The following is a 24,976-nucleotide window of genomic DNA, read 5'->3' on the forward strand; positions in this document are numbered from 1 at the left end:
GCAAGAGTAAAGGCCTTTGGTCAACTACTGGGTTGCTGTGCCTGCAGTGTTTTTCATTAACATGAATCCCAGAGCAATACATTTTGAGCTTGTTCTGGCTGAAGATAAAACATTGTATTAATACAGTGAATATACAAACTTTTGGCCATACAGCCATGATCGCCTTTTTCTTTGCATTCCGCAAAAGCCCGCCCTACTCTGCCTCTGATTGGCTAGTACTCGTTGCCTTCGTTGGTTAGATTGGTTAGGTTTGGGCATGAGGAGTGAGATGATTGGGTTAGAGTAAGAATATCAGGGTCAGAGCCAATCAGTGGCAGAAAAGGGGCGGGTGTTCGCAGAATGCGGGTGGGGGGAAAAAATAACGCGCCATGATCCAGCTCCCTGCTACGACTTCCGTCTTTTTGTCGACGCCATTTTGGAGTATATAGATAACAGCTAGCAGGCTGGTTTCACCACCGGTGCAAAATTACGCACAGAGCACTGTGTGGTGCTGGCCTGGCAGTCATCATTTCTGGGGTGTAATACTGCTTTCATGAGGTGTGCATGACGCTGTACTGCCTCTCTTTGCTCCGCCACCTCGCTGCAGCAGGAGAGCAGATGTGACAGCTAACTAGCTCGGTACTAGCCGTGCAGCTGAGCATCAGCACCGGCTCTGAGGAGGGAGAACATCAGCATCAGTCTGCACGTCCCGACCAGCCCAATTCAAGTCTTTGTTAGACATTTCATGCAGTGAGACAGCCTGTGTGAAGCTAGTCTTCACATATAACTACCATAACGTGAGTAAAACGCATGGGTTGGTTTTGCCTGTGAATATGAAGAAATGAATAAACGGGTATGCATAAGCTAGCTTTGATGCTAAGTAGGTTGACCAAGCCGAGCTAATGATGGCTAAACACGTTAATGCTGACTTAGTTAGCCCAGCTAACAACATGTACCTGTTTACTCTGATTTCCGGAAAATCATTGGTGATAGTGGAGCAGGGAAGGTCACAGGCTCTGTGTTTCAGTAAGTTAACTTACGTCTGCTCAAACAAGCTCTCAATCAGTCAGTGAAGGCTGACTTGAAGCATGCCCACCATAACAGCAATGGGCCTCTGAAGAAGCTGGACCCCTGAACATAGATAACCTGCCATCATCAGTAAATGTGTTGTGATTTAATGAATGGAGGCAAGAGTTGGAAGGGCGTGTCCCCTGTTTATGAAGTCAGCCTCCTATGACGATGGTGTTCATTTTTAAAACGAGTATATTGAAGAATATTTGCTTGCCGTGATTTTTCTTCAAACGAAGCCATAGTTTATTTTCTCCTTGTCAGGAGAGATGTATCAACTCCCAGTGAACAACCTTACAAGAATCAGGAGAGCCAGGAAACAAGTGAAAAAAGCGCTTCAAGACATTGGACTGGAGTTCTGCAAGGAGGCAGCAGAGGCGAGTGTATTTTAGTTGCATGTGTTGAGTTGTAGAAACTCTTAATTAAATTGAGAAACCATTAAATGTTTATAATAGAGCTTATGGGTGATTATTATTATTCATGTTTCAAAACACAGTATGAAGGTGCTCATTTTTAATCTCTGTGACATTCCTAAAGGTCTATTAAGAAAAAGTTTTATCTCAAATTTGAAGGAAATGGCAACTTAACTCTATGCCAGCTAATAATTACAAAATATCATATGCTGTCAAACATGCCAGATTGTATGTAAGGAAAAACTTATAGTGATTAACAAATATGCCTAATTCTCAGCAATTATTTCCACAGGAATTCAAAGATTTTTGCCCTGATGATCAATTTGTAGAGGAGACACAATGCCTTGATATCTGTGGATGGGATCCATCATACTCTAAAACACAGGTAAATTTTATTCTGTGTCTTTTCAAATGCATATGCACAAATCACTGTATTTATCTTAATGTTGTTATTTTTGCCCTGATGTCTTTTAGGAATACCGATCAAAGCCATTTTGCTGCACAGAGTGCTGCTTTTCTTCCAAATACTACTCAGGCTACAAGAATCACTTCCGCACAGTACACAGAAAAATCTTTGACAGCAAAATTCTGCTCAACTGTCCGTACTGCACATTCACTGCAAGCAAGAGAACTTTGGAGACGCATGTTAAAATATTCCACATACCGAGTTCAGCACGGCAGAATTATGGGAGCTCACAGGGAGCTGTGCTGCACAAGAAGGCCAAAACGTATTTTGATAGAGCCAGACAGGGAGACGGTGTGGAGAAGGCGATGTACTATTGCAAAAAATGCTCATTCCGGGACACACTCTACAATGTTGTGAGAAGACACATCTACAGGGAACATTTTCAGCATATTGTCTCGCCATATCTTGGTATGATTTCTGAATCATCTGTCAAAAATGGTGCTAATTCTGTCAATGGCAACAACATTCTCTGTAAACGCTGCCAGTTTTCCACTCGTAGCTATGAAGCACTAGTGCAGCATGTAATTGAGTACCACGAGCGCATTGGTGCTCAAGTCACTACCATGATTGGACATGCAAATATTATCGTCTCCAGGTCTCAAACCTTACCAACCGCTTCTCAGAAGGCCCCTGTGATCATTAACAGGGGCCACACAATTACAGCTGAGTCAATAGCACAACCAGTAATTGGCTATTTAAAGCCAGTGCCCCCTATTGTCAAAAATCAGTCCACCATCGCAGCCAGTCAGGTGCGTGTCAAAATTCCTGGCAACAACACTGTGGCTGAAAATAATGCTGCTGGGGTAAACACAGCCCAGACACAGAAATGGAAGATATGTACAGTTTGCAATGAGCTTTTTCCTGAAAACCTCTACAGTGCTCATTTTGAGAGTGCGCACAAGGCAAAGAAAGTTTGGGCTCTGGCCAAATATATCATGAAAATCCACAACTTCACCAGCAAGTGTTTGCTTTGCAACCGATATCTGCCCAGTGATACACTGCTTAACCACATGCTAATCCATGGACTCACCTGTCCACAGTGTCACTCTGCTTTCCATAGTGTTGAGAAAATCATTGAGCATGTGGGCCAGGCTCACCCTGATGACTTTGTTGGACCTCCTGGTGCATCACCTCTAACCTTTGATCTCACCATCAAACAAGATAAGACCAATAATGTACAGCTTGTTGTTCTCACCTTTAACATGAAGGAATCTATCAATGGTAAAGATCAATCTGCACCAGCTCAGAATAGTGTCGCACCTCTGGCCAAGTTAACGGCTCCCAAAATGATAGAGAAGAAGATTGGACCACTTGCAAGGAGTTTCCCTTCACTGCCTTCCAATAGTGAAGTTGGGAAAACTCTGTGTCCACTTTGTTTCACCATCCTCAAAGGTCCCATCTCTGATGCTTTGGCCTTGCATCTGAGGGAGCGACACCAAGTGCTCCAAACAATGCATCCTGTTGAAAAAAAGATGACATACAAGTGCATTCATTGCCTGGGAGTGTATACAAGTAACATGGTGGCTTCCACAATCACGCTGCATCTTGTGCAGTGCAGGGCTGTTGGTAGGAACCAGGCGAGCCAAGGTTTCAAGTCTGCCCTGACTCTCAACTCATCCGGGGCTGGCTTCCTCAAGCGGCAGCTGCCAACACAGACCATGCCCAACCCCAAGAAGTTAAAACTGGGCAAGGACTCAAAGATTTCTACTACCACCATTGGAAATCAGGCAGAATCGGAAGGCCTTGCTCTGGATCCTAGAAGCTTTGAGCACAAGACATATGAAGCCAGGAAAAATTTCCTGACAGCGTACTTCAACCGGCGACCATACCTTTCACCTCAGGAAGAGGAGAAGCTGTCTGCTAGTCTGTGGCTTTGGAAATCTGACATTTCTAGCCACTTTGCAACCAAACGAAGGACATGTGAGAGACATTGTGAGACCACAAAGGTATGTGTGCTGCTCGGCTTTGACATGCACGCTCTCAAGAAAGTTAAACATGACTTGATCTTTCAGGAGAGCAAGTCTGGTGGCACCACAGTGAGGAGACCTGGTGGTCTCAAGTCTGGTACTCCAAACACAGACCAAAACAAGCAATGTGCAACACTAAACTGTACCTTAAAACTCAGTACATGCACTGAGACCATATCCATTGACTCAGACAGTGAACCAGAAACAGAAGATAGACCTACTGAGAATGAAAATGTTGACACGAACCAGCATGAGAATGTAAAATCCCAAGAACCAGCAGACCTGAAAGAAAAAACAGAACCTGTGAACACTGATGATCCCTCTAGAGAAAAGGAGAGTTCTTTGCCAGATGGGAAAGCAAATGCTTGGATGACTTTCTGTTAAGTGTCCCTGATTAGCAGTGTGCCTTGGTTGAGAAACAGTTGAGTTTTTAAAGAGCATTTGAAAGATCCAGATCATTTGCATATGGAATAGCCTCAGAAAGAAAGAAGCTGGTGTATTGAAGTTGCAAATCACAAACATTTAGACTAATGGCATGGTCACAAAAATATTTCAATTCCAGATGTTGATCTCATTACCAGTGTTGGAAAGGAGAAAAAAGTTACATTATAGTATACATGTGTATGACATATGTAAGTGACATTGTATATACTTTATCCATCGTTCTTTGTTAGTTTTCCCATGCAATCTGTATTCACTGGTTAACTCACAAGATTTATGAACTTCCCTACTTCCATAGTTGTTTTTTTTTGTCTCCAAGTGTGACAATAAACTGTATCATATTGTCATTTCACATTTAGAAAGTGTATGATATGGTACTTGCTTATGTACACGTTTTAATAAATACAGTTGTTTAATAAAAACATTGTTTTTTCCCCCCCTACATTAGTAACGCTGTCAAAATGACCTTCTGTAACAGGTTGGTATGAAAACACTAAGCATCTTTCAACTTTTAATAAGCTGTAGTTAGAGGGACAGAAAAATGTATCAAAGGTTTGCAGACACATGATTTTGTGTATGTATGTATGTAAAGTGGATTTTATGATCAGCCAGAGGTTAGTTTACACTTTATATTTACTATTGACTGTCCCAAGTCACTGTAATGTATATATTTTTTTTAAAAATGTATGCATTTAAAAAGAAAAAAACAACATGTATACAATATATGATATTAAAAATAGTGAAAACTATAGGCTGAGGAAGTCCATTAAAGTCTTTAAATTCAAGCTGAATTAATTAAAATATTGAAAGTATTCTCAGCTTTTTTGCTCTTTACACCTTTAATTAAGATAGAGTACATTATTAATCCCAAAGGGAAATTAAAATTACAGCAGCCATTTGACAGAAATCGAGGTAGGTAAAATAAAAATACAATTAAGGGCTAAAATATATACAATAACTAAATTAACTCAAACAAAACTATAAAAATAGAATTGAGACTAGACACATAACTACAATATTCTATTTTCTGAGTACACAATGATTATTAAGGTGCCTTACTGTTACAGTTCATAAATAAACTACATGCTTTTCTCCAAATGTTTTGTTGTCATTCCGTGGGCCCATATTTCCGGTCCCTTTAGATGTTGATTGGTGCAGAAGCAGACAGAGGCGGGACTTCCGGCTTTTACAATAGCACAATTGGCCAACCAACAGCGTGCATCACTGTCCAGGCCGCAGAGTCTGTAGCTGCAAAAATGTCCATATTGTGTTTGCATCCACAACTCCAACCTTTAGTAACTCCATAGCTGCACCCTTCAAAGGGAAAACAACATTTCAGCAGTTGTAAGTATAACTGTCAATGATGATTACCTCATATCTCTCCAATGGATGTAGTTTGTGGTTGTTTTTCACGCGTTTCCCATGGACTGTTTATAAACAGCTAGTTAGCGCATGTAGCTAAAACTGGTGGCATATAACGTTATACTTGACTCGTAGCCAGAGCTGTGATATAGATCCAGCTGTGATCAGGCTGGCATCTAGACACACACATCTGGCTCCATATAACTCGTAATAATTTAATCTTTCCAGATTTCGTAATGCTAAGCTTCCTGGCTGCTGTTTATCTGATGTTAGTTAGCTCACGGTTAACTTGTGTGTGGGGCAGTGCTGCTGCTGCTCAAACTGACGCTAATTAACCCAAACAACATCCACCGTTAAACATGACGTTTAACAGTGAATTACTCATTGAACTGTTTACACTGATGGACCAACTATAAACACAAATTCTTCTATTATCAGACAATTTATATGTGACAGCTGCTAAACTGAGACCAATTTAACATAAATAACTTTCTTCAAGAGCTTGTTGTAAAATATGATAAAAGTTTGAACTAATCACTCACGCTGGTCATTTAAAGGACCACACCAGTGTTTCTGCGATTTTTTTTTGTGTGTGTGTTCCTTCGAGATTAAGTCTGGTAATATTCTGTATCTTTCCGACTGCCAACAAATCACATGAAAAGACCAAAACAACATTGAGATGACCTCACTAACAAGTATTGCACAAGTATTGCAGCTGTGCCACAAACAGCTTCAACGTTCAAAAACGATATAAAACACAGTAATGAGCCACGTGGGCATAATAGTTTATTTTGAGTCAATCCTACATACACTATCCATCTGCTGTAAATACTCACTAGTGCATAAAATCCTCAGCTGAAAATAGTCCCAAACAAATGTATGATTTACTCCTATTTGAGTAGTGTTTGCTACAAACTACAATTCCCAGTAGTTTTGGAAAATCATTATTATGATTATTTAAGGAAATATAAATATTTGTAAGTCGATATTTAAGACTGAAATCTTCATGTTTTTGGGGCTGAGTGCCACAGACATGGTAGGTAAGTTGGAAAGGTACTGACATGGATTATAAGAGTCATCAAGTACATTTTACATTTTCAAATTCATGCTACACAGTTTTGGATTTTTTTATGCATTTTAGTTACCTATCTAGGGATTCATTGGTTTCTATTTATGACAGTACAGTATAAAAACTATTAGCAGCAACTTGAAACTTGCTTTTTTGTAGTGTGGTCCATCACAGTGAACATCAGATATGCATTCATTTTTGCCATTGTGTAGTAATGCAGTCCAGACACTTCAAATCAATCTGCACTTAAAGGGCACCTATCAGTGGGCTGACAGACAGATTTGATGTCCCCTGTGATTGAACACACAACTCAAGCAAGTTTTAAGAGTCTGCTGATAGAGTCTCACACTGTATTGAAATGAGCTAAAACCAGTGGATGCTAAAATACAGCAGCACGGCTTGCAAAATATTTTATGACAGGAGTTCATGTGACTTTTTCTCATCCCTGTATGCTTCAAGGCTGCTGTTGCTAGCTTCAACATAAGGAGAAGAAGCTCTGATGTGACAGCTGCAGGCTGTGAGGATGGCAGCAGAAACGATGGGGTCTGAGTAGACTGGCTGTGTGTTGGAGGTCCACAGTTTGGAAATAATGCCGTACAGTAACAGAGAGCTGGTGGAGTTCTTTATAAGCTACAAGCTGTCTCAGAAGAACTACCCAACCTCTATGCTGAGGCCAGAGGATGCCAGTGGAAGGACTGAGAGAGACAAGGCCACCACAGCTGCCAGTAACGGCTTGCTGGTCACCAGCAGGAACGGCAGTGGGCGGCTGGGGGCGTCGTCATCCCCTTGTGGCGACATAGAGGCCGTGAAGGAAGCACTTCAGAACTCAGCCGACAAGTTTGAACTGCTCTTCTCAGAAGCGTTTAGTGACCTCTCCTCACAAATTGACATCACTCCTGAAACAGCCTACCACAGCTTTAAGAGCGTGATGGACGAGGTGTTCAAGGACGGAGTCAACTGGGGACGTATAGTGGGCCTGTTTACCTTTGGCGGTGCCATTTGTGTGAAATGCGTTGAGAGGGATATGAGCGACCTGGTTTCCCGCATCGTTGACTGGATGACTATTTACCTGGATGAGCACATCAGCCCATGGATCCAGAGCCAAGGAGGTTGGGTGAGTAGGCAGAGGGATGGACTCAAGACACACCTTCATTTATGGTACCTCAAAGAAATAGTTTTTAGTGTCAGATACTCATCATCTGTAGGTTTGAAAGTTGGTCCTGAAAAGTTTGTAGCCTGCTTCTTCATGGAGGACGGCAGCAGCAGTCATCTTAGATTTATAGCAGTTATGATGGATTCCAGTAGGGACCCAGAAACTCAAACTACTCCTGCATCATAATACACTATTCTGCTGTTCTTCTTCAAAACTTCTAAAAGATACAGTTGTAACAGTTTCCAGTACATTGTAGGATTTCTGTGAAGCAAAGGATCAGATTTCTTTATTAATTTTTTTGTCATCTCTTTTGTTTTGTGTCACTGTAAAGCAAAGAATACATACTTTTGATTTCAATGATTTTCTGGAAGAAATGTTGCATTTTTTTTGTGTGTGTGTATAGTGTAAAGATGGCAGTATTTTTAGCCACGACTGTAGATTTTCAGTGGCATATTCCTTTAAAACAGATTAGTTCTGACACAATTAATCCATTCATCATCATTCCAAAGAGAGTTAATCTGCCTCAATTTTGATTTATAGATTAACAGTCATTTATCAAGCAAAAATGCCACATGATTGAATCTTTCTTTTTTCTTTTTCTTTTTTTTTTTTTTTTACTGTTTTTCTGATGAAAGACGTTTAAAGCTGTTACCTTACTGCATATTTGTCTCTATTTTATATTCTACACATAAAATTATGAATCAAAAATATAATTGATGATGGAAAATGCTGCAGGATGTAGAGACACCAAGGCATTATCTAGTAACAAAACTCCTCTCCCTCTTGTCTGAATCTAAATTTCCATTACAGGACTGCTTTGTGGAGCTTTTTGGGCGAGACGCAGCTGCAGCAGCGACAGCGTCTCGGGAGACTCTGAGGAGATGTCTGCTAGTTGGAGTTGCGCTGCTAACGGGAGTGCTGGTCGGCGTGCTCATCGCTAAGAAACAGTGAAGGCGCTGCATCCTGTTCACCGCCGCACACACCCCTCGTGTAATGCTACGCCAACAAAAAACAAAACAAAACTAAATAGTTAATGTTTACAAAAAAGCCCAGTCTGCTTGTGCACTGACAGAATGTGGATTTGGCTGAAGCAGTTTGTGGGAGTGTCCATGATATGTAGCTTGGTGAGCTGTTATACTTCTCACCCCGCTTTGTCCTGTGTCTTTTATTTCACACAGCAGATTTTCAGTTGTTAAAGAGTGTTACTCAAGACTGAAAGTGCTTTAAATGAACCTGATAAGCTAAGAGACAGTGAAACAGATTCAGCTGGTTTGATGAGACTGCTTATTTTTTTTCCCTTTGTGTGTTATCCAAGGACCAATTTTTATCACTTAGAATACCAACTGACAGCTGACAGAGAGTATAAGTTATATTTCCTTTTCCACTGTGTAATGCTCAGCTCCTTTTGTTGGCTGTACTGGAGTTTTAGGCATGCTTCAAAAAAATAAATATATTTATGTTACTCCTGTGTCCTTGATTTGTTTGTTGTATAGATTGTCTGAAAAAGTCTATATCGTCCACATTACAAAAATCTGTAACTGTGCAATATATACTTTATCTCCCAAAGAACTCTTATTTATTAAATGAAGAAAAGTACATTTCAAGCCCAAATTCTCTCTTCATCAGATACAGAGGAATCAGATTTACAACAGGAAGTTTTTACAGGAGCAGACGATCATGTTTGGGAGATATAATGTATTATATAGATTGTTTAAAAAAAAGATCAGTTCAATACCATCATAATGGGCCTCAACAATGTACATGACAGTACGAACTACACACACATGAGTGTTATCTCTAAACTGCAGGGTTCAGGGTTTTACATCCTGTGCACAGTGTCCGTTGGGGAAAATGTTGAGCTGCAGTGTTCTGTTTTTTCCATGAGGGGGTGCATGTGTACCACGTGTTTCAAAAGGAGCATAATACACATCAAGTTATAGTTATGTTAATAATAACAATGTGTTACTAGATGTAACTGTACTGTGCTGACATGCAGTTCAGATAGTCATCCTTTAGAAAATCTGCTGTTAAAAAAAAAAAAACACCATAAAAACACACATTTGCTCAGAGATGAGTGTAATATATCTTATAGAGTCTCCCAGACTGACAGAGAGAAAACATATTATCAAATGACTTGCGCCCATGGTATAAAAGCTTCTACTACAACCAAGGATGTCCTACAACAGTCTGAATGGGAAAAGAGACAAGTGAGCAGGAGAGAGAGAGAAGGCCACTAACGGATGGCCTTGAGAGTGAACTGGAGTAGGCCTGTGGTTGCTAATCTATCCCTGTCATTTGTTGCCATTTCCCCAGAGCATAGCTGGCGGCAGCAGCAGATAAACAGCAGATAGAGACAGTTAAGGAAAAGAGTATAAATTATAGACATGCTTGCCAAATGATTTTTTTTTTTTTTTTTTTTTTTTTACACATTGTTTTACTTTTTTTGCGCTCAATTACGTGTCTCATGAAGGTTCTGGTATCACCTGAGGGGGTAAAAAATTGGATTTTTAAAGGTTTCTCTGCTTAAGCGTGATTTAGAGTAAACATTGAGTAGATGTTGGAAATGGATAATGATAGAAAACCCCAAAAAATCTCACTGTGTGACTTCAAAGGTCATCCTTGTATTAAATTCCCATTATCAAGGTCCTTTGGGAATCAGGGGAGTTAGACATAACATTGGTTGACTGCTAATAAAATTGAAGTGAAGAAATTTTCATCTATTCTTTATTCAGGTATCAGAAAATAATCAGCATTTCTACCTCAGATTTGATCACCAATACTCTCAGTGTGTGTGTGTGTGTGTGTGTGTGTGTGTGTGTGTGTGTGTGTGTGTGTGTATGTGTGTGTGTGTCATGCGGTGTCACGAGTGGGTGGCGTGCCCAGATGTTCACTGGGCTGTGCTCAGCAAGCCGAAACCAAATGCATAAATGAAAGTCTTATTTCTCCCTCAAGTCTGCACTCAAGCATGCACAAATCTATGAGAACAAGCACAGCGATGTATGTGATCGTTTATAGAACTGAAGTGTTCTGCATGTGCCCACAGATTATGAAATCTGAAAAAAGACTGGGTTCAGCTGGCCCAAAGGTGACATACATGACTGATACTGAAACTGAACTCTTTTGAGCAAACAGACGGAAAGAATATAGAGATGTATTGATCTACTGCTTCATATGATACCAATAATACATCTGTTTGTTTGTCTGTCATAACTCTTTTTAGCGTTGTATGTTAAATACTTCAGTGTAAACGGTGCCCCTCGCAGACTAACTGACAGGGAGTGTGAGAGTGGCGATGCCAGCCGCAGGTGGATGGTTTAGGGTCTGTGGCCTCAGTGATAACTTATCAGTCATCCCGCAGTCCTGAGTGAGCAACCCCAGCCCTGCTCCTCAGCATAAAACACACACACACACACACCACTGTACTGTGTTTACAGTGTGGCGTTTTAGATAAAATGCGTCTGCTAATGAAATGGCATTTAGAGGGAGTTTTTCAGTTGATGCAATACTCTGTAAAGCAACCTTTCCCCTAAATAATCTAATCTTGTCTATCAGTTGTGAAGACATGGCCACAAGTTTTGATCAAAATATAACAGTTATCTCTAGTTCATTGAGTGGGATAATACTGTAGTGAGTAATAGTGAGTATAAACAATCACAGTAACCCAACATGACGCAACATGATGATTGCTGATATTTACATAAAACACAGCAAGACGTATTCTGAAAAAGGTCCACTGTGAAGCCACTCTAAACTCTTAGACACTTCAGCTTTTTAGGTTCAACATATCGTCACTTATCATTTCAACATATCGTCACTTATCATTACTAAGCAAGTTCTCGGTAGCTTCTAACATTTGCATTCAAGCATGACATGAGAGTGGAAATTTTATGCTTGAAAAAAAAAATCCCCCTCATGAGCATATAAACAGCACTGAGTAATAAATACAAACATGACCTTGTTTGCATGTGTGTTTGAACAGTCGGTCATTAACCGGCAGAGGTGTACTAAACTTGAAAGCAGTTGCATATAAAAGTGTTGCACTTTAGTTGAATGTTTGTCACTTCTGCGGAATGGTGAATTTGCATAACCCGCTATGTACAATTACACTGTCAAAGTGGAGCGCTGCCTTGCACAAAGAGACTATTATACCTGAGCAGGAGAGTACAATAACTCCACACAGGAGGCTTTGCTGTGGTCAGTTCACTGAACTGAGCAGATGAACTGAGAATTCAAATGACATCAAAGACAACAGCCTTCACAACTCCAACGGAATGAGTCAAACATTTTATTATTTTCCCTGTAGAGCTTCAATTTCATGGTAAATATCAATTCTGGAAATACAAAACAGACCCATACAACACAAAACCAAAATATAATTTCACATTATGAATAATAGAAGAGGGATTAGGACACAGATATGGCAATCAAATCAGGTTTTTTAGTTAATATTTACAGCTGAAACAATTCCTATCAGTGTGTATACATGTGCGGGAACCTCAGTAGAATAATTTCCTCTGAATTAAAACAAGCTCTGGATCAAAATAATATCTACAAACTTGGAGTTTCCCCCTTAAAATACAGTGAAAATAAACAGAAAACTTCATTCACATGACATCCAGTGTAGAAACACATATGTACAAATCCACACAAGTAACTGGCAAGCAAGCAAGCGTGCTGATTTATAATTATATATGCATTGATTGGTAAGAACTGTGTCCCCCTGCAGTAAAGGTTGTCTGGTTCTTTCACACCAGTGTTGGCACCATACCGGTGTTGAGGTGGTGTGTGTAGGGTAAGCTGGCAGAGGGGTGCAGTGGCGACGGTGTTGGGATGAGGTGCGGCGTGTGGCTGTAGGTCAGCAGAGTCCCGGGGCCGAGGGAAAAGGGCCCACAGTTGTCGTCCATGGAGGATGGCTGGTTCACATCCGAGTACGACTCCAACATGGCAGCCTTCTTGCTCTTCTTGTTCTTGTTGGACACTTTTCTGTTGCGTGTTTGAATGCCGTCCTTCTTCATGGTGAGGGGCCGGTTGACCTGTGAGGAAAGAGGAATTGTTTTTTTTTTAATTGTTTACTCCTTAGCATATTTATGTTGGGTAAAATACTCCATATGTCAGACATGGAGCTGTGCAGCAGTTTAGGGATGCTTTCTTTAGCTAACTGACTCACATTGTGCAGTTTAAAGTAGAGCCCACAGGCGTTACACACAGGTTCTCCATTGGCATTGCGTCTCCACAGTGTTGTTGTGCTTGTGTGACAGTTGGCACACAGTGTACCTGCCCGCTTGCTGACAATCTGAAACACAGAGAGGAAATCATCAGGATTTCTTTTTCCAAAAAGTGAAACGGACTGTAGTTTATTGACTGATTTTAAAAAAAAAGCAAATATTTCATTTTCTTCTAATCAGCCACCAAAACAAGTGCAACCTCAGTGTGTCATACCAGTCTCTTCTTGGGCCGGATCAGAGGTCTGTTTTGACCATTCATCTTGTGGTACAGTCCGCAGGCGTTACACAGGTAGTGGCCTGTACCATCCCGGCGCCACAGAGGCGTAGCTGTGGCTCCACAGTTAACACACTCTCTGGCCTCTGTTCAAAATCAAAAGTACACGGTTCTTACTGCACACTTTAGTATATGGAGTACAAGGGTTTATGACAAAATGCCACATACACATTTTAGAGGAAAATACTTTCTGAAAATCAAGGCAATATTTAGAAAAAGAATCTGAAAAAATATCTTACAGTTACTCTCGCTCATGGTCCACTAAACATGAGGCGAATTAATATCTCGTTAGTGGACAAAAATACCACAAGGTCTATTGTTCTAGAGCTTTTGATCAGATCACATGATCCTCCTCAGCAGATGGAGTTTCCCACTTGTCATGCAATTTCTATGACAACTGTTGAAGAAGATCATGTGATACAATTGAAAGCTCCAGAACAGCTTCTCAATGAACCTTGTGGTGAAACTGTTTTGCCTGTTTTCAAGAATCAACTTTCAATTTCAGATGTTTTTTTTATATAAATCGTTGACCCATCTTTCCTGTAATTAAATTACGGACCAAACAACATCCAGTCACAGAATATAACACGTCTCATTGTGTTCTCACCTGGAGTGGATATCCTCATCTTGTTGCGCATTTTAGGTGAGTACGAGGGGCTTATCCAGGCCCCGGGGCCCGAGTAGAGGGCGGCTGAGCTGTACTCCTGAGGCCCGCTCATGTACGAGCTGTAAGGGCTCAGCATGTGGGGGTGGGAGTGGGTTGACGATGTGTACACACTCCCAGCCGCAGGGGTCAGATTCAGAAAACTGCTGCTGGCCCCCGAACCCCCCAGCGGGCTCATGCGCTCAGCCTTGAGGGCCTCTTGAAGCCGGGGGCTCTCCCTGCCGTCTCTGCCCGGAGAAGAGTATCCATCTCTGGAGGTGGTGAAGGAGGAGGTGATGCTGGGGGTGTACAGGGAGGTTGGGGTGTGCGAGTGCAGAGGGGTCTTGGTGAGGGGGCTGCTGCTCCAGGTGGAGGCCGGAGGGTTGTAGGGTGAGCTCAGGGAGTGGCCGCCCGGCGCGTCCAGCAGCTGGAGGTTGCTGATGAGACTTGGTGAGGAGAACACCTGTCGGACTTAGGACCGAGAGACAGAATAGGCAAAGTCATCTACAGCTTTTATCATCATTTTTAAAGCATCATGATTGAGTAGGTGGGTCTGATGGGTGAGAGTGGGTGGGAGCACTGACCCGAGCTATGTCTGTAGGTGGACGGCGCTCGGCCGTGGCTCGGGTTGGAGAAGAAGGAGGGCAGGCTGGTGTAGTCGGAGTCTTGGCCGGAGAAGAAGGGCTCTCCCTCTTCTCCTGGAGGCAGCAGGCTGGGCTCAGAGGAGAAAGCGGCCAGAGGATCTGAGCTGAGCAGAGATGGAGACACCCAGTGGGACTGTTCTGAGGAATCCTCCATGCTGATAACCTGTGGCAGGACAACCAGAAAGTGCACAGACTTGGAGAAATCAACAGTGTATTTGAGATTCGCGTTAAATGCAACATCAGGTTCATTTTTCAAAAACTGAGCACTGAAGTCAGATTGTATGAAGGCACGCAGGAATTAAATGTGTCCAGCATCTCCACTGTGTGATTTACTGTAACTTTGATTGAGGCAGATATTCACCACACTCTTCACCTCACAACAGCCAAGTAAAAATATAAACTATTAATAGTAAAACTATTAATATTACACAGTAAAAATACCGCATTCAAATTTTTACTTGCAGTGAAGAGTGACAGAGAGGAATCATCAGTACAATGTACTTAAATTTACTTAATGTCTGTTTAAGGTGGAGCTTTTAATTCTCACTATTTTATATAAAGCTGGATACTTAATGAATAATAATGCATCATATTTTAATTTTTATATTTTGTGAGTAAAATCTAAATCTGCAACATAACATTTATCTGTCAGGTAAATGTAGTTCCACAATGTTTTCTTCTGAAGTAGAAGTATACAGTTGTTGTAAGTTATTACGGGGTACAATGAGTTAGAATAGTAACAATAGTAATTCAATAATTTTCACATCCAAACATCATAATAAATCTATAGTTCTTTGGGGCCCTTTTCATTGGGGGCCCCAGGCAGTTGCCTAACTTGACTAATAGTAAAGATAAGATAAGATCCTTTATTAATTCCACAGCAGGGAAATTTGCAGTGTTAGCAGCAAAGGGGATAATGCAATAACAAAGAGCATCAGTTAAAAAAAAAAAAAAAAAATCAAAAATAAAGTCCGCCCCTGACAACAACCAGTGTAACTTGAAGTTATCAGAGACAAGATCTCTCGACAGCCGGCTTCTTCAAACTTCCTTTTCTAGGATCCTCATTTGACTGTGGCTGAAAGTAAAAACTAAAAATAAATGGGTCTATAAGTGTGGGGATGTAGCCAGTGACCAAACGGTTACCAGTGGCCTTTCAACTATAGGTGTGCCAGTTAAAAGAATGCAAAAGATATGTCCTCAGGGACGCCCCACAGGGTGGACAAACAGCACAGTGCTCCAACTAAAAAAAACAACTTCAGGTTTTTTTTTTTTTGTCTTAGCAGCAATTTCTGTTCCACTGCTTACAAGATTACGTGAGATTCTCACACCAGTCGTCTACATGTATGTGGTGTGTTTCAATGATACATTTCTTAATCACTGAGATGAAAGACTAGAACATAAAAGGCACATTGTCCTTAAATAATAATATTAAACAAAAACTTAAAGAAAAAGTGACAGTGAAACAAACAAAGCAGTATGTGTGAACTGCGGGGACGGACAAGGCCACATTCGCTTCATATCTTTAGAGGAAAGAGAAGAGGAAAGAGAAGAGGCAGATAGTGTCTGATAAAGTCTGAGAAAATCTGATAGACTGCATTATTATAATGCTAAATATATCCAGCTCCACTGATACAACACCACCATAATCTCATCTGATTAATAGAAATCTGTCAGACTAGAAATGTGACGAATGTAAAAAAGCACAGCGGAGTGAGACGGCACGTTACTGGGAGACGATCAAATGAGATTGCACTGAGGAAACAAGGAATAAAAACTGACGCACATAATCGCATTTAGATGGATTTCATAATTTGGACTGAAACTGCCTCAGATATAAGCTTTACACAGAGATGATTAATCAATCTGGGGCTTAATGGCTGTCCTTATTGAAAGCTTAATGGGCAGTACAGTTATTTATATTAATACGTTTACTTACATACATACAACATTAAGTTAATTGGATATAAATTGATTGAACTAAGTTATCTAAAAGCATACAGTTAGATAAATGCATGGCGATATGTTGGAGAAAAATATAAATCTAAATTAAGAAAGTTAAAAAATATATTAAATGATTAATCTAAATAAAGTTTGAGAGAAACTATCAATGTCATTGAGGGGAAAACAGAATCTCTGTCCTCCTAAAGCAAAGTCCTCACCTCTCATATCTCCACAGGTTACAGTCAATCAAGCAATAAATGTTCTGAAGTGATATTAAATGACCAGCAAAAGTTTCAAATGCATAAATATGCTTTCATAAACCAGTTATTCTTTACCAGATCCATTAAACACCAGTGTCCACTGAAGAATAAGAGCGACAGGAGACAAAGAGCCGAGGGGTCACCTACCTGAGTGGTCTGAGCGAGGTGAGTTTAGGACACAGGGTTAGATTAATGTAGCCAGGTGGATGGTGGCACAGCGCGACTGCCTACCTCAGTATGGACTGATGGCTAGAAGAACAACTTCTCAAACCACCAGCAAAGTTCAGGGCTAAGAGACAGTCTGTGGGAGGGGTTGGGGACAACTTTTTTGAAAGACACACCTCTTTGATCCAGACAGAAAGAGCTTGTATGAGGGCAGATGTAACATGTTTACAGCTCTGACTTTTCAAAATGTGTCTAATTCATCTAGGAATATAAAATAAAAATAGTTTGAATATTGGTCTTAGGAGGGGCTTTTGACATCTGAGGCAAAAGGTGAAGGTGTCAGCTTTAAATCTTGGTCCTCATGGCTGTGTGTGATGGTAATGTAGTAATGATAACATGTTTGTATATTGAATCATTTCCAGAGGAAGCAGCACATGTAAAAAGTGTATCAGCACAAAACCATGGCCATTATCAAACAATTAGATGTAGCTGAACAATATATATATATGTGTGTGTGTGTGTGAGTGTGTGTGTGCGCGTGTGTGTGTGTGAAATATATATATTTCTATGTCTAAGTTTTAATATTTACGCAGATACACACATAAATGAAACATACAGGATGTCATAGAGCTGCTGTCAGCAGTCAGCATGCAGGATGGGTGCTTTTTGTCTGTTGATGAAATGTGCATACAGCCCCTGATAAGACCAGACCCACATGGAAAAGAGTTTGACAGACATTTGAACAAAGCAAATATAAAATGCAAAGACTCAATTTCTTTGTGGTCCAGCAAAGCTTAGAGTGGAACACAGTAATGCAAATTGGCAGTGGAGCTGCAATCATGGAGAGAGATATGGTCAGGACACGGCCTGGCTGTGCACAAGCCCCGCACTGTCCCAGTCATTTGATAGTCAAAGCAGCTCCCCAACTTTCCTCTCTCTTTGTTCATTTACAGTTTTCAGGGAAATCAGGGGAGGAAAACAGTTGGGAAGAATTGAGGCCTTTTTTATTTCAACACTAGGACTTTTTCTACCTTTTAAAAACCGGCGCAGACAATATCTCCTGAAGGTAGTGACGGGCAGATAAACTGCATCCGTTAGGCCAGATGCAAATCAATAAATAGGTCATGGTAACTGTGGCACACATTTGTATTTGAGCCACTCGTTTCCTAAAGGCTTTTCATGCTTTCTACAGTTACTCGGCACGAAATTCTCATCGTCTACCAACAGAAACAAACTGCTGAATATATTATAGTAAAATTCAGCAGGGTCACAGGTTGGTGTCAAGCAAGAACAACTCTCCGCAACCGAAAACATAGAGGTCATGTCCTCAATATGCTTTCTTTACATCTTTGTTTGCATTTTTTTGCTGCATTTTCTTAAAAATAAGGCATTTTAAGATGTGCAAAACAGTATGATTGAAGGGTTAATCATTTTTTCCAACTAAACCAGGTAAGAAAACAACAGCTGTTATCTATAAAAGCCTCAAGAAGGAGCCATGACCTCATGAGTATTTCTAACATCCTTCATCTCCTTTATGGAGACTTCCCAGCGAGGAGGGTTCAGAGCATTTCATTATCTGTGAGGAGAAGGAGACTTGAGCACACAAACCTACTGACTCAGGACCCAAATCCTAGACACCTCTAAATTTGACATTATTTATATGTATTTATATTGTAATCGTTTGTTTTAAATTGTTTAAATGTGTTTAAATTTGCTTTCTTTGTACTTATTTTATGGTTTTATATTTGCATGTTGTGTTCATGTGCTGTGTTACACTGCTGCACAACCAATTGACCCATGGGGGGAAAAATAAATTCTTTGTTTTTTATTTACTGCACGATTGCAAGGAGACTATTGGTAATATCAGTTATTTTTAAAGTATTATTTTGGCTGTTTTCTTGCCATAATTAGGACTGTGACCTTGTGGTTAGGACGGTTGCCTGAGTAAGAAGGCCCTTGGTTCAAAGTTTGAACGTCAGGTGAATTGGAAACCCTAAATTGTTTGTAAGTGTGAATGTGTTTTGAGTCCTGTGCAGAATGTTTCTTACCTCTCTCCCAGTGCATGCTGGGAAGGCTCCAGCTTGCCATGACCCTGAAAACACATAATGAGAAAAGAGAAAGATGGGAGGATAAATGGTCTCTAATGCTAATTTATTGTGTTATGTGTCTACAGCAGGTTTATCTCTTTGTATTTATGCTTCTATCTGCATGGAAACTTTCCTCTGAGGGACAATTATATACAAACTGAACTGAAAAGAGCTGATCTGCTCACAGGAAAGCAGCAGTCTGTGTGAATGAGTAACATTATGACTGAAAGTGTGAGATGAGGTCTGTGTGTGGCAGTGTGGACAGCTGGGCAGGGATGTGGCGGCTGCCGCTGTGTGAGCGGGCTGCTCTGCTCTGATAAGGCGTTATCAAGATGAAAGGAGGAGCCCAGGAATTACAGGCCCGCCGCTCTCTGTCATACAGCACCACAGACGTACACATAGACCTACAGGACATTGCAGCATGTCCGTGGTTGTGCGTGTCCGCTGGAAAAGGGCGCCGTACAACTCTCACACGCAAAGACAGACACACACACACACACACACAGCATGGCCGTTCTGTTGACAGTATCTCAACAGAAGCAGGTTGAGCTGACACTAGAATGTCTTGTTGGACAGTTGGGAGGTTGCAACTGGGAGATGGATGGTGTTGTGTGTCACCAGTGGACTTTGGGGACAGCTTTCTAATTCCCAAGAAGCAGGCTTCTGTGTAGGCGGTGGTCTTATCTCTGCCACACAGGGCCTGCAGCGACAGTGGTATACCCAGGAGAGCTCTCTCTCTCTCTCTCTCTCCCACACACACACACACACATACTCACTCACACACAAATAATAACTAATGTGTGTGTGCTTTTCTTGGCACATGACTGTGATCTGAACATGATGTGCTGTGTAGTAGCAGTGTATTATGAGTGTGCGTCTCTGCAATGAAGTAAGGTGGATGAGTGGCACTTTGCTGCTCATCATTGAGACGTCATAACTTTTATATGGATGATTTTGTGTAATCTCAGTATTCTGCTGGCTACTTCTCCGACAGTCTCAACACAACACACATATGTAGAAGCATCTAAGCATAACTGCATGTATATAATTGTGTTTTTCTCTTTTTTAAACTATCATAATAATGTGTTTTTAGTTTGTTTGTTTTTTTTACTATAGTGCAGCTGCCTGTTTATTATTTTTTGTGGAACGTTAGTGTTTATTGATCATTTTTCATATTCAATTTATCTTTATTTTTTCACCCACCTCATTATTTGTACCTGTTATGAATAATGTACTGTATTATATTACTTTATGTCAATGTCTGTGATTGCCAATAGTAATCTTATTATGTTTTATAGTATTATTCTAACCCTTAACATCAAGTTTTATTATTTATTTCTCCATAAGTAGCTTTAAGGCTTTTAAAATCTTCATATTTCACACTGTCTGACAATATCACATATAATCTGCATCAGTTTGTTGCAGCTCTTAATTGAAAGTATGCAATGTTTACTCTGAGTACAATATTCTGTCCCAATTCTATTTTTTTTTATGGCTGCACCGTTTCTTAAAGTGGAAACATTCACCATAATTGTATACACATTGTCTCATATTCAGCCTGACATATTTAGATCTACACTAGAATTGAAACTAAAGCTCTGTTGATTTGAATAAAGTTGGCCGCACAGCAGCAGTTTGTAATGACTGACCCAGCAGCAGGTCAGTGTTGTATGGTTTTAGGATTTTTTTGTGGCATAATTGTTAATCTGTTAATTTTCATAATATTTTACAGCTTCACTGTGATATTTGCATAGTGTCATACTAAGGATTTAAAAGATCCAAGTAGCTTATTGAATGTAATCAGTTGAAACTTATTTGCTCGCTTCTTACATGTTACTGTGGTTGACAGTTAGAAATGCAAAATGTGAGTGAATATAAGAATCAGAATCTTTAATGTTGTGTAGAAAAAAGTTCACATTTTAAACATTAAATAAGTTGGTTTCACATCCACTTGAACAACAAAATTGTTCAGTGAATCAACAGACATACTGTAGATAAAACCACCTGGTGATGCACCTGAAGTCTCTACTGCCCTCTAGTGGAGAATACAGAAACTATCCAATATGATATAGATTGCAGGTTCATTCTTTTTTAAAATTTGAATTAGTCTCAGGAACTGTTTTACGATGAACTACAGAAGTATATTTATGAATAAAATCTAGAAAGATTTCTAGAAATCAGCTGACCTGGTTTGTGACTCAGGCAGGACAGAGGTCAGAAATGTGCCAATCAGACAAAGCAGCTGTCACATGCTGCCTTCAAATGCTGTTACAACCATAGAGAACATAAACAAAACGCAAAGTAGCACCTGGATAATGTCAGGTAGCTTCGGACACTTTGATTTCTAAAATTAACAATTTTGTTCCTGAGATGAAAGAAAAGCTTCAAAACAGCATTTGACCTTCAAGTTGGGAAAAAAATATTTGAAAAAATATAATTGAAAAGTTGAATAAATAGCATTGATTGCATGAAAAGTCAATGAACCGTTAATATATTTTTTCCATGGACTTTCTTGGTGTCTGGTCAGATGGGTGTGTTGGTGGACTCATGATCTCAGTATCACTAAAATCCTCGGTTACTGTAAAAAAAAAAAAAAAAAAAGAACTTTTGGTGAGTGGCAAAATTCCGAGGAGTACTTGAAGGCAGCTGCAGCTGAAGCTCGGTGGTTGGAAGCAGATTTAAACATGAGCGAAGGAAAAAGCCCAGTTACTCTGAAAATAATCCTCATAGGAAACTCCGGGTAAAGACAACGAGCTTCTTTATCTTAATTATTTTACTTATTGAAAAGTTTTGATTTACTGCTCCGTCGACAGTTCTTTCACTTTCATTTACAGCGCCTGTTTGATTTAGGCTACAAATCAGAGGTGTATCATTTATAATGGACAAAAGTGTAAAAGTTAGCCATTTAACAGCACAGTGAGATAGAGGATGAATGTTAAATGTCATTTGAAGTATGAGATTTGAGTGTGTTATACCTTTATGTGTGTGTGTGTGTGTGTTTACTCAGGGTGGGAAAATCCTCCTTCATGAACAGATATGTGAATCACCGTTTCACCAACATGTACCGGTCCACCATAGGGACTGACTTCCTGTCCAAAACAGTAAACATAGGTGGGGACACAGTCACACTGCAGGTAAGTCACCAAGGACACTGGCACGTGCTCCCTATAACACCTAACCTGGTCTACAGAGCGGATGTAACGTTTGTCTGTTTATGTGTGTCAGATCTGGGACACAGCAGGCACAGAGAGGTTCCAGTCTCTGGGCACACCTCTGTACAGAGGAGCCCACTGCTGCATGCTGGTGTTTGATGTCACATTCAGGACCAGTTTCTCCGCCCTGGAGGAGTGGAGGAAGGAGTTCCTGGTCCAGGGTGAGCCTGAGAACCCATCTGACTTCCCCTTCATCGTACTGGGCAACAAAACTGACCTGAGCAACCGGGAGGTCAGTTAAACACTCAGATCATATGTACTAGTATTCAGTAGGTGTTTTTTTGAAAGCTGATATTAAACCTATAATAGCTTTTTAGATTTTTTTGGCAGTTCATCTCTATGAGCAACTCCTTTCACATCACATACAAGTAGTCATATTAAAATATTGATCATAGCTGCTTTAATAACTATTTCAGACAGAACTATTGTCAGGAAAAATAAAAGGCATTTCTAGTCGGCGCTCCACTGAAATCCAGACTGATAAAACTCTTTAAATCCTCAGTGAACCAGATTTGGCAAATAAATGTGAGTAGAAATGATTTTTCAGGTTTTAGAGGTTTAACATGTAACTGTGACTAACTGACTGTTAATAACACACAGCATGTTTGGCTTCATAACAGCTAAAATAGATAAAATACACATTTGTCTAATTCTGACATAAAGTATAATAATGTGAAACGTTCATGACTCAGTCACACTGGTCATATTATATAATTTAGAAATCAAGGACAGACTGAAGATGTTTTGCTACTGAGTTTGACTCGGTGCTACTTACATGTAGTCATAGCTAGAGCTGAACACAAAGTCAAAAAATGAATTAGCAGCTATTCTGATAATTGATTTAATAAATTCTAATCATTCTCTTCAATGTGAGGCTTTTCTGTGTTTTAACATCATTGTAAACTGGATATCTTTGGGTCTTGGACTGTTGAGTCAGATTAAACAGACATTTGAAGACATTATCTCAGGCTTTAAGAAATTTTAACGGGCATTTTTCACAGTTCTATAGACTAAATGATTAATTGATTAATTGAAAAAAGTAGTTGTCAATAATGAAAACAATGGTTGCAGGTCCAATGTGCTATCCAGGTAATACACCCAAAGAACCAGTCCCACTACCCTTCAGTGTTGCTCTCTCAAAGTGACCTTTTGATTTTAGAGGAAAGCTTTGTCACATTTTTCTAAACAAACCACCAACTGTTCTGAGGTTGTTGCCTTTTAAAAATCTACTTTGGGCAAAGAGGCCTGAATGGATTCAGAGTGTACCCCAAAAAAAGCACATGAAAAAGTTTCTCAGTCACATTAACTGGAATTGTAACTTATAACTTTTCGATCCTTGCAGTGCATTTATGACTTGAGATTGTGGTTACTTTTTCCCCTAATGATGTGCTATCTGCTGTTTGTCTCTCCTTGCAGGTGTCTCGCCAACAGGCTCTGCAGTGGTGTGAAGAAATAGGAGCGGAGTACTTTGAAGGAAGCGCCAAAGCGGATCTAGACGTGGAAAAGCCGTTCCTGAGAGCAGCACAGAGCGGATTGCAACAGGTGATTCAGTCAGTCTTTATATTTTCTAGTGAAGAGAGGAAAGACACAACATCCCTCTATGTTTAACATGTTTATTTTTGATGATAAAAGATACATTACTCCCTACAGTACAAAAAACACACATTGGAAAATACAGGACATTTCCAGATAACCTGCAAACAGCTGAGAGAAACTCGCAACGACTGTCAGTGCTGAGAGCAGCACTCATCCCAGTGTGGGAGGGAAAGTTCAGAGACACCTCGGCACTGCTGATGATGACCTATCTAACGAGGGTGCAAAAAGAGTGACCCAGCAAAGGTACTGTGGAAGGAAAGGACACAATTGTATACCACATGGAGAGAGGAACAAACTCATTAAATGTTTTTTTTTTTGAGAACCTTCAGCTTATGGTCTAACTTAAGGCATCACTACTAAAATACACTGCTTTTGCATGCATGTCTAGTTTTGTTCAACAGACACACTGACACGCACAAAATTATGAATGCATATGAAGAGAAAGTTCATTTCTAGAAAGAAATCGGGAGAGAAAACCACAAACATAAGCCAAGGTGCGAGCCGGAGAAAAAGGCGGCAAGCGAGACCTTTGGCTCTGATCTTCCTGGCCGTTACCATCACAACTGAATCTGCCCTTACAAAGTAGATATACACTCATGTCCAGTCAGACACATCCTCCCTGTACAAGTTTGTGTTGTAATGATTCTAGCAGTGATTCAGACTCCTACAGTGAATCAGCTCGACAGAAGCAAATTAGAACAATCAGGGAGACTATATATATTTATATATATATATTTGTTTCTTTTATAAGTAAAGACACAAAAGGCAATCAAGAGATGACCAACATGTAAAAACAGTTTGTTACAGGTAATTATATAAAAGGCCAAGATGTTTTTTTTTTTTTTTCTTTCTTTTGTTTGTTTTATTCTTGCTCTATGAACGAACTAATTTACAAGTGAGTACACTCCGGCTATGTAAGCTTTCTTTCCCAAGACATCCCCATTCAAAGACATACGGGTTTAACACATCACAGTTAGCTTGCACACCATCTGTAGTCTGAAATACAGAGCC

At 40.2% G+C, this 24,976-nt stretch overlaps 4 protein-coding genes across 4 annotated transcripts; 3 read left to right on the top strand and 1 right to left on the bottom strand.

Moving 5' to 3' along the window:
* Nucleotides 1-374: 374 nt before the first annotated feature.
* Nucleotides 375-4,781, top strand: adnpa (activity-dependent neuroprotector homeobox a). Its single transcript, XM_044348710.1, has 4 exons — nt 375-776; nt 1,312-1,424; nt 1,753-1,845; nt 1,935-4,781. The coding sequence occupies exons 2-4, from the start codon at nt 1,317-1,319 to the stop codon at nt 4,275-4,277; spliced, it is 2,544 nt and encodes an 847-aa protein (XP_044204645.1). The 5' UTR covers nt 375-776; nt 1,312-1,316; the 3' UTR covers nt 4,278-4,781.
* A 702-nt stretch (nt 4,782-5,483) lies between these two features.
* On the top strand, nt 5,484-9,380 carry LOC122980578 (bcl-2-like protein 1). Its single transcript, XM_044348713.1, has 3 exons — nt 5,484-5,678; nt 7,225-7,879; nt 8,729-9,380. Exons 2-3 carry the CDS (start codon nt 7,355-7,357, stop codon nt 8,867-8,869), a joined length of 666 nt encoding a protein of 221 aa, XP_044204648.1. The 5' UTR covers nt 5,484-5,678; nt 7,225-7,354; the 3' UTR covers nt 8,870-9,380.
* Nucleotides 9,381-12,180: 2,800 nt separating this feature from the next.
* On the bottom strand, nt 12,181-17,155 carry gata1a (GATA binding protein 1a). The gene is made up of 6 exons (XM_044350241.1): nt 17,053-17,155; nt 14,645-14,867; nt 14,025-14,531; nt 13,358-13,503; nt 13,086-13,211; nt 12,181-12,951 (listed from the first exon to the last, which is right to left on the bottom strand). Exons 2-6 carry the CDS (start codon nt 14,856-14,858, stop codon nt 12,664-12,666), a joined length of 1,281 nt encoding a protein of 426 aa, XP_044206176.1. The 5' UTR covers nt 14,859-14,867; nt 17,053-17,155; the 3' UTR covers nt 12,181-12,663.
* A 4,634-nt stretch (nt 17,156-21,789) lies between these two features.
* On the top strand, nt 21,790-24,975 carry si:dkey-13a21.4 (uncharacterized protein LOC494576 homolog). Its single transcript, XM_044348731.1, has 5 exons — nt 21,790-21,897; nt 22,165-22,291; nt 22,383-22,601; nt 23,786-23,911; nt 24,020-24,975. Exons 1-5 carry the CDS (start codon nt 21,842-21,844, stop codon nt 24,104-24,106), a joined length of 615 nt encoding a protein of 204 aa, XP_044204666.1. The 5' UTR covers nt 21,790-21,841; the 3' UTR covers nt 24,107-24,975.
* Nucleotide 24,976: the final 1 nt, after the last annotated feature.

This window comes from Thunnus albacares, chromosome 4 (assembly GCF_914725855.1).
Source record: "Thunnus albacares chromosome 4, fThuAlb1.1, whole genome shotgun sequence".
Taxonomy (NCBI): domain Eukaryota; kingdom Metazoa; phylum Chordata; class Actinopteri; order Scombriformes; family Scombridae; genus Thunnus; species Thunnus albacares.

Excerpts from the sequence above, each read along its gene's own strand:
- adnpa (XM_044348710.1), top strand. The coding sequence starts at position 1,317 with ATGTATCAACTCCCAGTGAACAACCTTACAAGAATCAGGAGAGCCAGG. Across the intron at positions 1,425-1,752 it reads TCTGCAAGGAGGCAGCAGAG|GAATTCAAAGATTTTTGCCC; the intron begins GCGAGTGTATTT and ends TTATTTCCACAG. Across the intron at positions 1,846-1,934 it reads CATCATACTCTAAAACACAG|GAATACCGATCAAAGCCATT; the intron begins GTAAATTTTATT and ends GATGTCTTTTAG.
- LOC122980578 (XM_044348713.1), top strand. The coding sequence starts at position 7,355 with ATGCCGTACAGTAACAGAGAGCTGGTGGAGTTCTTTATAAGCTACAAG. Across the intron at positions 7,880-8,728 it reads TCCAGAGCCAAGGAGGTTGG|GACTGCTTTGTGGAGCTTTT; the intron begins GTGAGTAGGCAG and ends TTTCCATTACAG.
- gata1a (XM_044350241.1), bottom strand. The coding sequence starts at position 14,858 with ATGGAGGATTCCTCAGAACAGTCCCACTGGGTGTCTCCATCTCTGCTC. Across the intron at positions 13,504-14,024 it reads GATGAGGATATCCACTCCAG|AGGCCAGAGAGTGTGTTAAC; the intron begins GTGAGAACACAA and ends GATTTTGAACAG. Across the intron at positions 12,952-13,085 it reads TCTACTTTAAACTGCACAAT|GTCAACCGGCCCCTCACCAT; the intron begins GTGAGTCAGTTA and ends CTTTCCTCACAG.
- si:dkey-13a21.4 (XM_044348731.1), top strand. The coding sequence starts at position 21,842 with ATGAGCGAAGGAAAAAGCCCAGTTACTCTGAAAATAATCCTCATAGGA. Across the intron at positions 21,898-22,164 it reads ATCCTCATAGGAAACTCCGG|GGTGGGAAAATCCTCCTTCA; the intron begins GTAAAGACAACG and ends GTGTTTACTCAG. Across the intron at positions 22,602-23,785 it reads CTGACCTGAGCAACCGGGAG|GTGTCTCGCCAACAGGCTCT; the intron begins GTCAGTTAAACA and ends CTCTCCTTGCAG.